General features: G+C 37.4%; 3 protein-coding genes across 5 annotated transcripts in view; 2 read left to right on the top strand and 1 right to left on the bottom strand.

The window, feature by feature from the left end:
* LOC111468491 (ubiquitin-conjugating enzyme E2 5B-like) overlaps positions 1 to 2,553 on the top strand; it is a 2,842-nt gene extending 289 nt beyond the window's left edge. The window contains exons 2-4 of the mRNA XM_023113748.1: positions 1,434 to 1,561; positions 1,664 to 1,768; positions 2,354 to 2,553. Of these exons, the coding sequence (XP_022969516.1) occupies positions 1,434 to 1,561; positions 1,664 to 1,768; positions 2,354 to 2,497 (377 nt within the window). The 3' untranslated portion in view covers positions 2,498 to 2,553. The remainder of the gene's footprint in view (positions 1 to 1,433; positions 1,562 to 1,663; positions 1,769 to 2,353) is intronic.
* A 2,347-nt stretch (positions 2,554 to 4,900) lies between these two features.
* Positions 4,901 to 7,391, top strand: LOC111468482 (basic leucine zipper 23-like). Of its 2 annotated transcripts, XM_023113739.1 has the most exons (4): positions 4,901 to 5,095; positions 5,301 to 6,173; positions 6,964 to 7,143; positions 7,177 to 7,391. In XM_023113739.1, the coding sequence occupies exons 2-3, from the start codon at positions 5,387 to 5,389 to the stop codon at positions 6,984 to 6,986; spliced, it is 810 nt and encodes a 269-aa protein (XP_022969507.1). In that variant the 5' UTR covers positions 4,901 to 5,095; positions 5,301 to 5,386; the 3' UTR covers positions 6,987 to 7,143; positions 7,177 to 7,391. The 2 variants fall into 2 exon arrangements, with proteins under 2 accessions (XP_022969507.1, XP_022969506.1); XM_023113738.1 differs by having other exon boundaries at positions 4,910 to 6,173.
* Positions 7,247 to 9,013, bottom strand: part of LOC111468476 (WD-40 repeat-containing protein MSI2-like) — a 15,009-nt gene continuing 13,242 nt past the window's right edge. Inside the window, exons 5-7 of one of the 2 annotated variants that reach the window (XM_023113728.1) lie at positions 8,083 to 8,207; positions 7,566 to 7,877; positions 7,247 to 7,413 (exon numbers count right to left, since the gene is read on the bottom strand). In XM_023113728.1, coding sequence (XP_022969496.1) covers positions 7,598 to 7,877; positions 8,083 to 8,207 — 405 coding nt within the window. In that variant the 3' untranslated portion in view covers positions 7,247 to 7,413; positions 7,566 to 7,597. The remainder of the gene's footprint in view (positions 7,414 to 7,565; positions 7,878 to 8,082; positions 8,208 to 9,013) is intronic. The other variant, XM_023113727.1, reaches the window with a different exon arrangement.

Raw genomic sequence — 9,013 nt, 5'->3', positions numbered from 1 at the left:
TTTTTTTTTTTTTTTTTTTTTTTTTTTTTTTTTTTTTTTTTTTTTTTTTTTTTTTTTTTTTTTTGTTTAGAAAGTTGTGGAAAATTTTTTAAAATATTAATGGTTGTCGGGTTTTTGGTGTTAAAGAATTAGTGTTTCATCGTTGTTTGTTTTGTTATCGGCTTTCTATTGATGTTTTATAAAAGAATAAACGAAAAAAAATTTAGATTTAAAACGTTTCTAAATGGATTTAGAAATTAAAATTTTTGTACGTTTTTTTCTTTTTTTTGTGTTAAATAATTACGAGGTGAAGCTTAGAAGATCGAGCTGTGAGATCCCATACTGTTGGGAGGAGAATGAGATTTGTTATAAGAGTTTGAAAACCTCTCTCTAACAAACATGTTTTAAAATTGTGAGACCATGGAATGAGTAATTGGCTAAAGTGGACAATATTTGTCAATGGCCAACTTGGATTGTTATAAATGGTATCAGAGCCAAATAACGAGCGATATGCTAGCGAGGACACTGGCGCCCAAGGGGTGGATTGTGAGATCCCATATCGGTTGGAGAGGAGAACGAAACATTCCTCATAAGAGTATGGAAACCTCTTCTTAACATATGCGTTTTAAAACAGTGAGGCTGGCAACAATACGTAACGGGTCAAAGCGGACTATATATGTTAGCGATAGGGTTAGGCTGTTACAAATGGTATTAGAGCAAACGCCGAGTGACGTGCCAACGAGGATGCTGGCCTCTAAGGGGGTGGATTGTGAGATCTCATATCAGTTGGAGAGAAGAACGAAACATTCATTGTAAGAGTATGGAAACCTTTCCCTAACATACGTGTTTTAAAACAGTGAGACTAACAACAATACGTAAAAGGTCAAAGCGGACAATATCTGTTAGCGGTGGGGTTGAACTGTTACAAATGGTATCAAAACCAAACACCGAGTGACGTGCCAGCGAAAACGCTGGCTCCCAAGGGGGGTGGATTGTGAGATCCCATAACAGTTAGAGAGGAAAACAAACATTTCTTATAAGAGTATGGAAACCTCTTCCTAACATACGCATTTTAAAACTGTGAGGCTGATAACAATACATAATAGGCCAAAGCGGACAATATCTGTTAGCCGTGGGGTTGGGTTGTTATAAGGTATCAGAGCCAAACACCGGGTAACGAGTCAGCGAGGACGCTGGCCTCCAAGGGGGTAATTTGTGAGATCCCACGACGGTTGGAGAGAAAAACGAAACATTTTTTATAAGGGTATGGAAACCTCTCCCTAACAAACGCGTTTTAAAACCGTGAGGTTGACGACGACAAGTAATAAGCCAAAACTGACAATATCTAGTAACAGTGGGCTTGAGCGGTTACACGAACCGTTTATTTATTATTATTTGTGGGGTAAATTCTCTCCAAAAATAAACAAAAGCTTACGTTATGGTGCATTTTTCAGGGCCTGTGGCAGAGGATATGTTCCATTGGCAAGCAACCATTCTTGGTCCTTGTGACAGTCCCTATGCTGGTGGAGTTTTTCTTGTTACCATTCATTTTCCTCCTGATTATCCCTTCAAACCTCCTAAGGTAAGCCATTTGTAGGGCTTTCTCCTCTCGTTTAGGGTCGGGTTTGCATAACTTTTAAAAACGTCGAGTTTAAATTCGAAATTCAAACACTATTAATCGCAGGTTGCCTTTAAAACGAAGGTGTTCCATCCCAACATAAACAATAACGGTAACATTTGCTTAGACATCCTCAAGGAACAATGGAGTCCGGCCCTCACAATATCAAAGGTTTGAATCGTAAATATTATTTCATCATAATAGAACTGTTTGGATCGCACGAGTTAAAATTGGGTATTAGCTGGGACATTTTTTAGATCAACTCAACCTAATCTAACCCGATTGTTCGGTTGCAAATTTTTTTAACGCAAACAACTCATATTACCTAATGAACTCAACCCAATCCAACTCATGGGTTATTGTTCCAGACATTTATTTAAATTTTTATTTTTAATAAAAGTATTATTTATAAATGAAATAATTCTACGGTAACAAAAAAAAAAAAAATTAAAAAATTAAAATCAATTCAATTCATAAAATTTTTATTTATTTGAACTCAACCCAATTCAAATAAGTTTATATCCGAACCCAACTCACGGTTTGGGTCAGGTTGATCAGCTTTTTCGAGTTATCGAATTCTTTAAAGAACCCTAATTCAAACGAATGATTCAAAATATTATTATATGAAATCCATTTAAAAGATCGTTAATTTTTGAACCCTTACAATTTTTCTTTTAATCTTAATTTGATTCATGTCGATACTCGAGAACGTCGAGCTTTATTCTCATTTATCTATTTATTTATTTTTGGTTGTAGGTTTTGCTCTCAATTTGCTCACTATTGACTGACCCAAACCCTGATGATCCACTGGTTCCTGAGATTGCTCATATGTGCAAGTCTGATAAAGTCAAATATGAATCCCAAGCTAGGAGCTGGACCCACAAATATGCAATGGGTTAACCTAATATGTCACAAAACTTTGGAGCTTCATTATAATATATGAATCATTTTCTATCGTATAATTTCACTTTAATCAACGAATAATAAAACGAGGGTAACACCTTTCGGATACTAATTGTATCGAACGAAAGCATGTTAAGCCCTTCACACGAGTTAGGTTGTGGTCGACCAGACTTTAGGTGGGTTATAGTCTAATTTAGGTTTGGTTACCTACGACTAGGTCAAATAGACTCGAGTGGTTAAAACTCGATACGAGCTTAGTTTGGCTCAGGCTCGATTGATAAACCCTAAACAAACTTCATATAAATTAAAAGAAAAGACGGGCATTGTGATGTCTCATATTGGTTGGGGAGGAGAACAAACTACCATTTATAAGGGTATGGAAACCTTCCCCTAGTAGACGCGTTTTAAAGCCCGAAAGAGAAAGCCCAAGGAGAACAATATCTGCTAATCCTAATTTGAATTAGCCACCGTTTTTTACGAAAACGAAAATTGAGTCTTCCCAATTAGTGTGTTTATTTTGATTTTTCTTGTAATTTTTATTTTATATAATTAGAATTTTATTCGTATAACCTAATTCCTGGTGCATAGAAAATATCGAGCTCTATCGTTAGAGGATTAAAAAATTATTAACTATCCACCCGAGCGTAGTCTCTCCCGACTAATACATTAAAAAAAAAAAAGTGACTTTTTTTTTTTATAAAATACGACGGGACAATTTTATCAATGGTGTGTTAAAACAACTCATTGGTAGTGTTATTTGTTGTAGCTATCGAAACCAAAGTATTGTTATGTTAGCGTATAATTAGTTATTCGGGAGTTATGGCTAATTCTTGTTATTATAAATGGAAGGCTCCGTGTCTATATATTTCTTGCAAATCTTCTTTCTCTTAAACCCTAACCAAAACACGTACAAGAATTAGAAACCGAGCTCGTTTTGTTCGGGTTTTTTCTTTCCTTTTTTTCCTATGGATTGTTTCATTGTTTGTGGCACATCACGTCACTTGACGAGAATTCAGGCAAATGAAAATAAGAGAACAGTAAGGAAAGCCGTAAGAGATGGCATCGTCGTCGATGAGACGCCTACGACGACAAAAGGCAAGAAATGGCAACGACGTCGGAGACGGGTGGGCGATAACGAGAGAAAGATGGCGGCGGAGGAGACGTCGAGACTACAACGAACGGACGGAGGGAGAGTTGAGTCGGGTGGCTGGCTTGCAGCATGGTTGGAAGAGGCTGAAATGAAGGAGTTGGAGAAGGCGCGTGCAAAGGGTGGAGACAATTTAAGGGGTTGAAGGGGTTGGCTCATATTCTTTACATTTTAATTTCTTTTTAAAATGGATATTTATAATTTTAATTATTAAATTATAAATTTAATTAAAATTAAATAAAGTTTGTTTTGATATTTAAATTAGGAATGTTTAAATAATAAACTTTATTATTTTTTTTAATCAACATTAAGTGAATTTTTCTTTTTTTTTTCCACGAGCCAATATTTTCTTATTCTCCACTAACGTTTCGAATTGTGATGTCCTACATTGGTTGGGGAGGAGAACAAACCCCATTTATAAAGGTGTGGAAACCTTCCTCTAATAGATACGTTTTAAAGCCGTGAGAGGGAAAACCCAAAGAAGACAATATCTATTGGTGGTAGGCCTGAGTCATTTCAAATGGTCCGGACGATGTGCCAACCTTCTCGCTGTTCCTCGAGGCGATGTGCCAGTAAGGACATTGATTGGAGGAAGAAAAGAGTGTCAGTGAGGACGCTGAGTATGGAAACCTTTCCCTAATAGATGTTTTTTTAAAGTCTTGAGGGGAAGTCCAAAGAAAACAATATCATTTGCTACCGGTGGGTCTGGGTCGTTACACGAAGTTACACGAATATTTAAAAATTATGGGTCTAAGCAAAAGCTAAACCTTATGCTTTTACGATACTTAAAAAAACATTAAAATGAAGATGACAGTGTTCGTAAACTACAAAGGAGAAAACATCAGCGTTTTAGAAAAATTAGGGTTTTTTTTTCATCGTACGGTTATTCACTCGATCTGATGGATCGATCAATTGTGTCGACCAACTTCCACTTAAAATCCGGGTAGAGGCAATTTTATTTATTTTTTTTTTTTGGTACTCTAATTAAGAATTTTAATTTTGCCCTTCACAAAATTATTAATTTTATAATTGGATCACAAATTTTAATTAGAATTAAATAGGGAAAGGGAATAAATAGACATTTTTCGCTTTTTTAATCATTAAATAAAATCGGAACTATTTGACGGTCTTGATTTGAGGCGGACCCACAAATGTCAGTATTTGTTGTGAAATTACAGTTCAGTCCTCAAAAGATTTGTAAAATTACCTTCATCGGCATCCAATGACAAACAGAAATTCCACATCTTAGAAAAGTAAGAAAAATTAATGGAATTCCTGAAACCATTGATGGATTTTGGTCCTTTCGCTGAATGTTCTTCACCGATGTGGTAACCCTAGGGTTTCTCTTCTTAATCCATTTTTTCCTCTGATTTCGCAGTTGAGTTTCAAATGCTTCGGTTTCTGTTCGATTGTAGGCTGTTCGAATGATTTCTGTGGCGGTTTTGTCGGTGAGCATTGCTTTGTTTTTTGGTGCTTTTGGTTAATGCGGCAGCGTGAATGTTAGTAGATTCATTAATTGTTCTTTGTTGGTTGACTTGACTGTATTAGTGGAATTCCCTAGGTAGGATTAATGAGTTTTGTAATCGGCTTTTATGACCTTAGCAAGATTTCGTGACTGATTGTGGTGATTCTGAAGCTTAATTTCTGATTCAGAGTCCAGGAATTGGTAGCTGAGTTCGATATTTTTATCTGTACTGGTTTTGAATTACACTCTCCGATTTGTATTATATTGTTCGGCGATGGAGGACGGAGAGCTTGATTTTTCGAATCAGGAAGTGTTTTCGAGTCCAAATATGGAGATTCCGAGCAGTTGTTCAATGGATGGTTTCTTTGATGAACTTTTGAAGGACACTCATACTTGTACTCACACGCATACTTGCAATCCACCGGGCCCTGACTACTCTCATACTCACACATGTTTTCATGTCCACACTAAGATTGTCCCAGCTCCAAGTGAAGAAGACAAGGTTGTTACTGATGACACTGCGGAATCGACCGAGAAGAAGTCGAAGAAACGGCCGTTGGGTAACCGTGAAGCTGTTCGTAAGTACCGGGAGAAGAAGAAGGCTAGGGCAGCTTCATTAGAGGACGAGGTTGTTAGATTGAGGGCTTTGAATCAGCATTTGGTGAAGAGGTTGCAGGGGCAGGCAGCACTTGAGGCTGAGGTTGCTAGGCTTAAGTGTTTGCTTGTGGATATTAGGGGCAGAATTGAAGGGGAGATTGGTTCTTTCCCATATCAGAAAGCTGTTAATCCTAACTTGGCTAATCCAAGCATCCCTGGTGCTTATTTGATGAACCCGTGTAATGTCCGGTGTGAGAATGATCAGATTTACTGCCTCCATCCAGGGGTCGATGGTAGCAGAAGCAGTGAAGGTGCTGTGATAAATGGACAGAGTTTTGGTGCTTGTGAATTTGAAAATCTTCAATGTTTGGCTAGTCATGGCTTGACATCGGAAGAGCTACCCGGGTGTGGACTACGGAATGCTGTCTCGAACGATATTTCTTCAGAAGCAATGAAGAAGAAAGGTAAAAACTGAGGGTTGTTCCATCTTCTATGATGTGTTTTGAGTGATCAATTGGATGAAGTAGAGTTAATTTTGCTGATGATCCTCTTTTTTTCTCTCATTGTTTGTTTTACAGTTCATGTTTCACTTGATTCATTGTTCGTCTCGCCTTTTGAGTTTAAGAAGCATGTGCAATAGTCTGTATAGCTGATTGCCATTTCCAACTTACAGTCCTTTTTATATAGTTTGGATTTGTGTATGTTTCGATCCTCGTTTCGGATATCTAGGCACGGGACATCGAGGTCCTGAATAGGTTGCTTAAATCCATGCATGACTTCGTGCTTTATCTGCCTCTGCGATGTAATGTCTAAAAGTTTAATGTTCTAATTTTGTTACCATAGAAAGGATTGTCTGTAATTGTAAACTTCATGTGTATTCATAATCTCCTGTCAATCCACCATCACATGACTTAGGATTGTTCTGCGTAGCACTACAAATTTGGTAGAATAGCCTTGCATTAGAATGGCTTTGCAAGTTCTAAGCCTATCGATTACTCCTGAATATAACATTATAAATTAAGAACTCATGGATTTGATGCTTATGAATCTGCCCGGGACTCTGATCCTATTTGTCTATGTTTTTGGAAAGATGTCTTTTTTCTCTCAAATGAGCTGATACATTTGACCCTGTTCAGGAAAACAAACCATAAGCACTTGAAAAGTCATTCCAAATCGGCCATTATTATCATATGAAAGTAACTAGGTGCTTTTATATAAGTTGGTAACTCTTTATTTTTTCCCTTTTCTTATTAGGAGGAAAACGTAAAGAGACATGAACCTGATGAACTGATCAGTCAAACATCAACATCTACACTCCGGCAATGCCTGTAGGGTGGTGCGTATACCTCAGTCACTGCAACATCTGATTATCTTCTCGTTATCGATCTTCTCTCGACCCATTTGAGGTACTCGAAAATGGTAGAGCTTCTTCATATGTAGCACTCCGGATTCTATACACATCTTCAAATGTTGAGAAGTGATATTGAGTAGAGCTTAGCAGAGTTGTAGTGAATGAAAGTAGGGCAGAAGAAGTGAATGGCTCCATTTATATTAGCTTTGTACACCATTTCATTTTGGCCTGATCTCTATGGAGACTAACAGAAGGCAGTGTGTCCAATAATATTAGCTTTGTACTCTATTTGATTACAGTTCATAATAAACATTCTAAACATTTTCTTCAAGACATCTTTCTTTCTGTTCCTGCTTCAAAAGATGGAAAATATGAAGGAGATCAAACTATTGTGTTGATAATTGAGAAAATATTGATCAAAACATACAACACAAGACGAAGAAGGCAACCTAATATATCTGAAAACCTTTAAATTAGCTAAGTTGAACGATAGGTTTCTCCGAACCTGAGTAGTAACCCTTTCGGTCGGGTCGGGTGTCATCGGTAGATACTTTTGGCCATTTGCCAGACCTGTACTGAGTTATCTTCAGCCACACTTGAAATGACCCAGGGCTCGTGGCTGTTCCAGCTGAAGTCTGATATTTTAGCCTTGTGACCTCCATGTGAAAACAACAGCTCTGGAGGCCCATCTTCAGCCTCTCCATCTTGCTCGCTTCCTATGCTGTTTAGATCCCACACCATTAACCTTCTATCGTCACCAGAAGATGCCAGCACAGTCTCATGATTTGGATCCCACTCCACCTGAAACACTCCTTCCCTGTCACCAACGACTACAAATCAATACTTACTCCCCCTCCTATTCATGTATTCGGAATGGCTTTTCAAGTGGTTAAAAAATCACTTTTTTAAGCACTTGAAAGGTCATCTAAAATAGACGTTAATTTAACCATTGACACTTGAAAGGAACCATCACAAATGTATTATTAAGACTGATAATCTGATAGGAATATGTAGAGACATACGTATGGCTGCTAAGAACGTGCAGTGGTTCGGCAAGTTTTCGGAGATCAAACAGACCCACTGTGGTATCTGAGGATGCCGTTGCTACAATCCATTCGTTATAAGGATTGAAAGAAACATAGTTCACCTGTAATCCAAGGAACAGAAACTTTATGAAATTTAAAAAACTAGTTGGTTTCACTTTCACCAAGGAAATGGAATAAGGTGCTCCTCCAAAATATAATTCTAACCCAGGACAGTAATATCTTAACCATGATCGATCATTCTGTACAGGCAACAGATTTCAGTTGGTCAGACCAACTGACATCGATTAAGCCTAAGTTGGCCGGTTGGTCAGAAATGTGGTCAAAGGGTGTGTATACCCTCCCTCGGACCTATCTCCTGCCTACAGCTAGTGTTAGGGTCAATCGAACCTCGAAATGAGCAATTATAAGAAGTAAGACAAAGAAGATTTAAGTATCAAATCAAGATACCACTTGACATTGAAAAAAAATGAGAGGACTTTTTGTCTTTGATATTTGACCTACCATTTAAGACTATTTATGTCATGTGTTATTTTCTTCAATTTTCATTTAATAGTGTCAGGTCAATCAAACCTTGTGTTTCACAATTCTCATTTAATAGTGTCGGGGTCTGTCGAACCTTGTGTTTTCTTGAAACCCTTTAGGTGTTATATTTCTTTTTCAAACCTTGTTTAGGTTTGAAGTAAAACCGATTCATTGGATTAGTCTTGATCAAGCTAATTCTGGAGTGGATCCTCTTAAGATCTAAGAGTGGTCATCATAGATTCCAAGTTCGATCTAAGAGTTATTCATCCTTCTAACTCGTTCTTGGTTAGAATCATTCGTTAAATTAGCTTTATTTTTGAAATTTTACAGGAATCCTAGACTCTAGCTTTGCAAAATCTAGCTTTGCAAAATCCAACATTGATGA

The sequence above is a fragment of the Cucurbita maxima genome, unplaced genomic scaffold (genome assembly GCF_002738345.1).
Source record: "Cucurbita maxima cultivar Rimu unplaced genomic scaffold, Cmax_1.0 Cma_Scf00036, whole genome shotgun sequence".
Lineage (NCBI taxonomy): Eukaryota > Viridiplantae > Streptophyta > Magnoliopsida > Cucurbitales > Cucurbitaceae > Cucurbita > Cucurbita maxima.
Note: the sequence above shows the minus strand (reverse complement) of the source record. Positions and strands in the feature narration are given on the sequence as shown.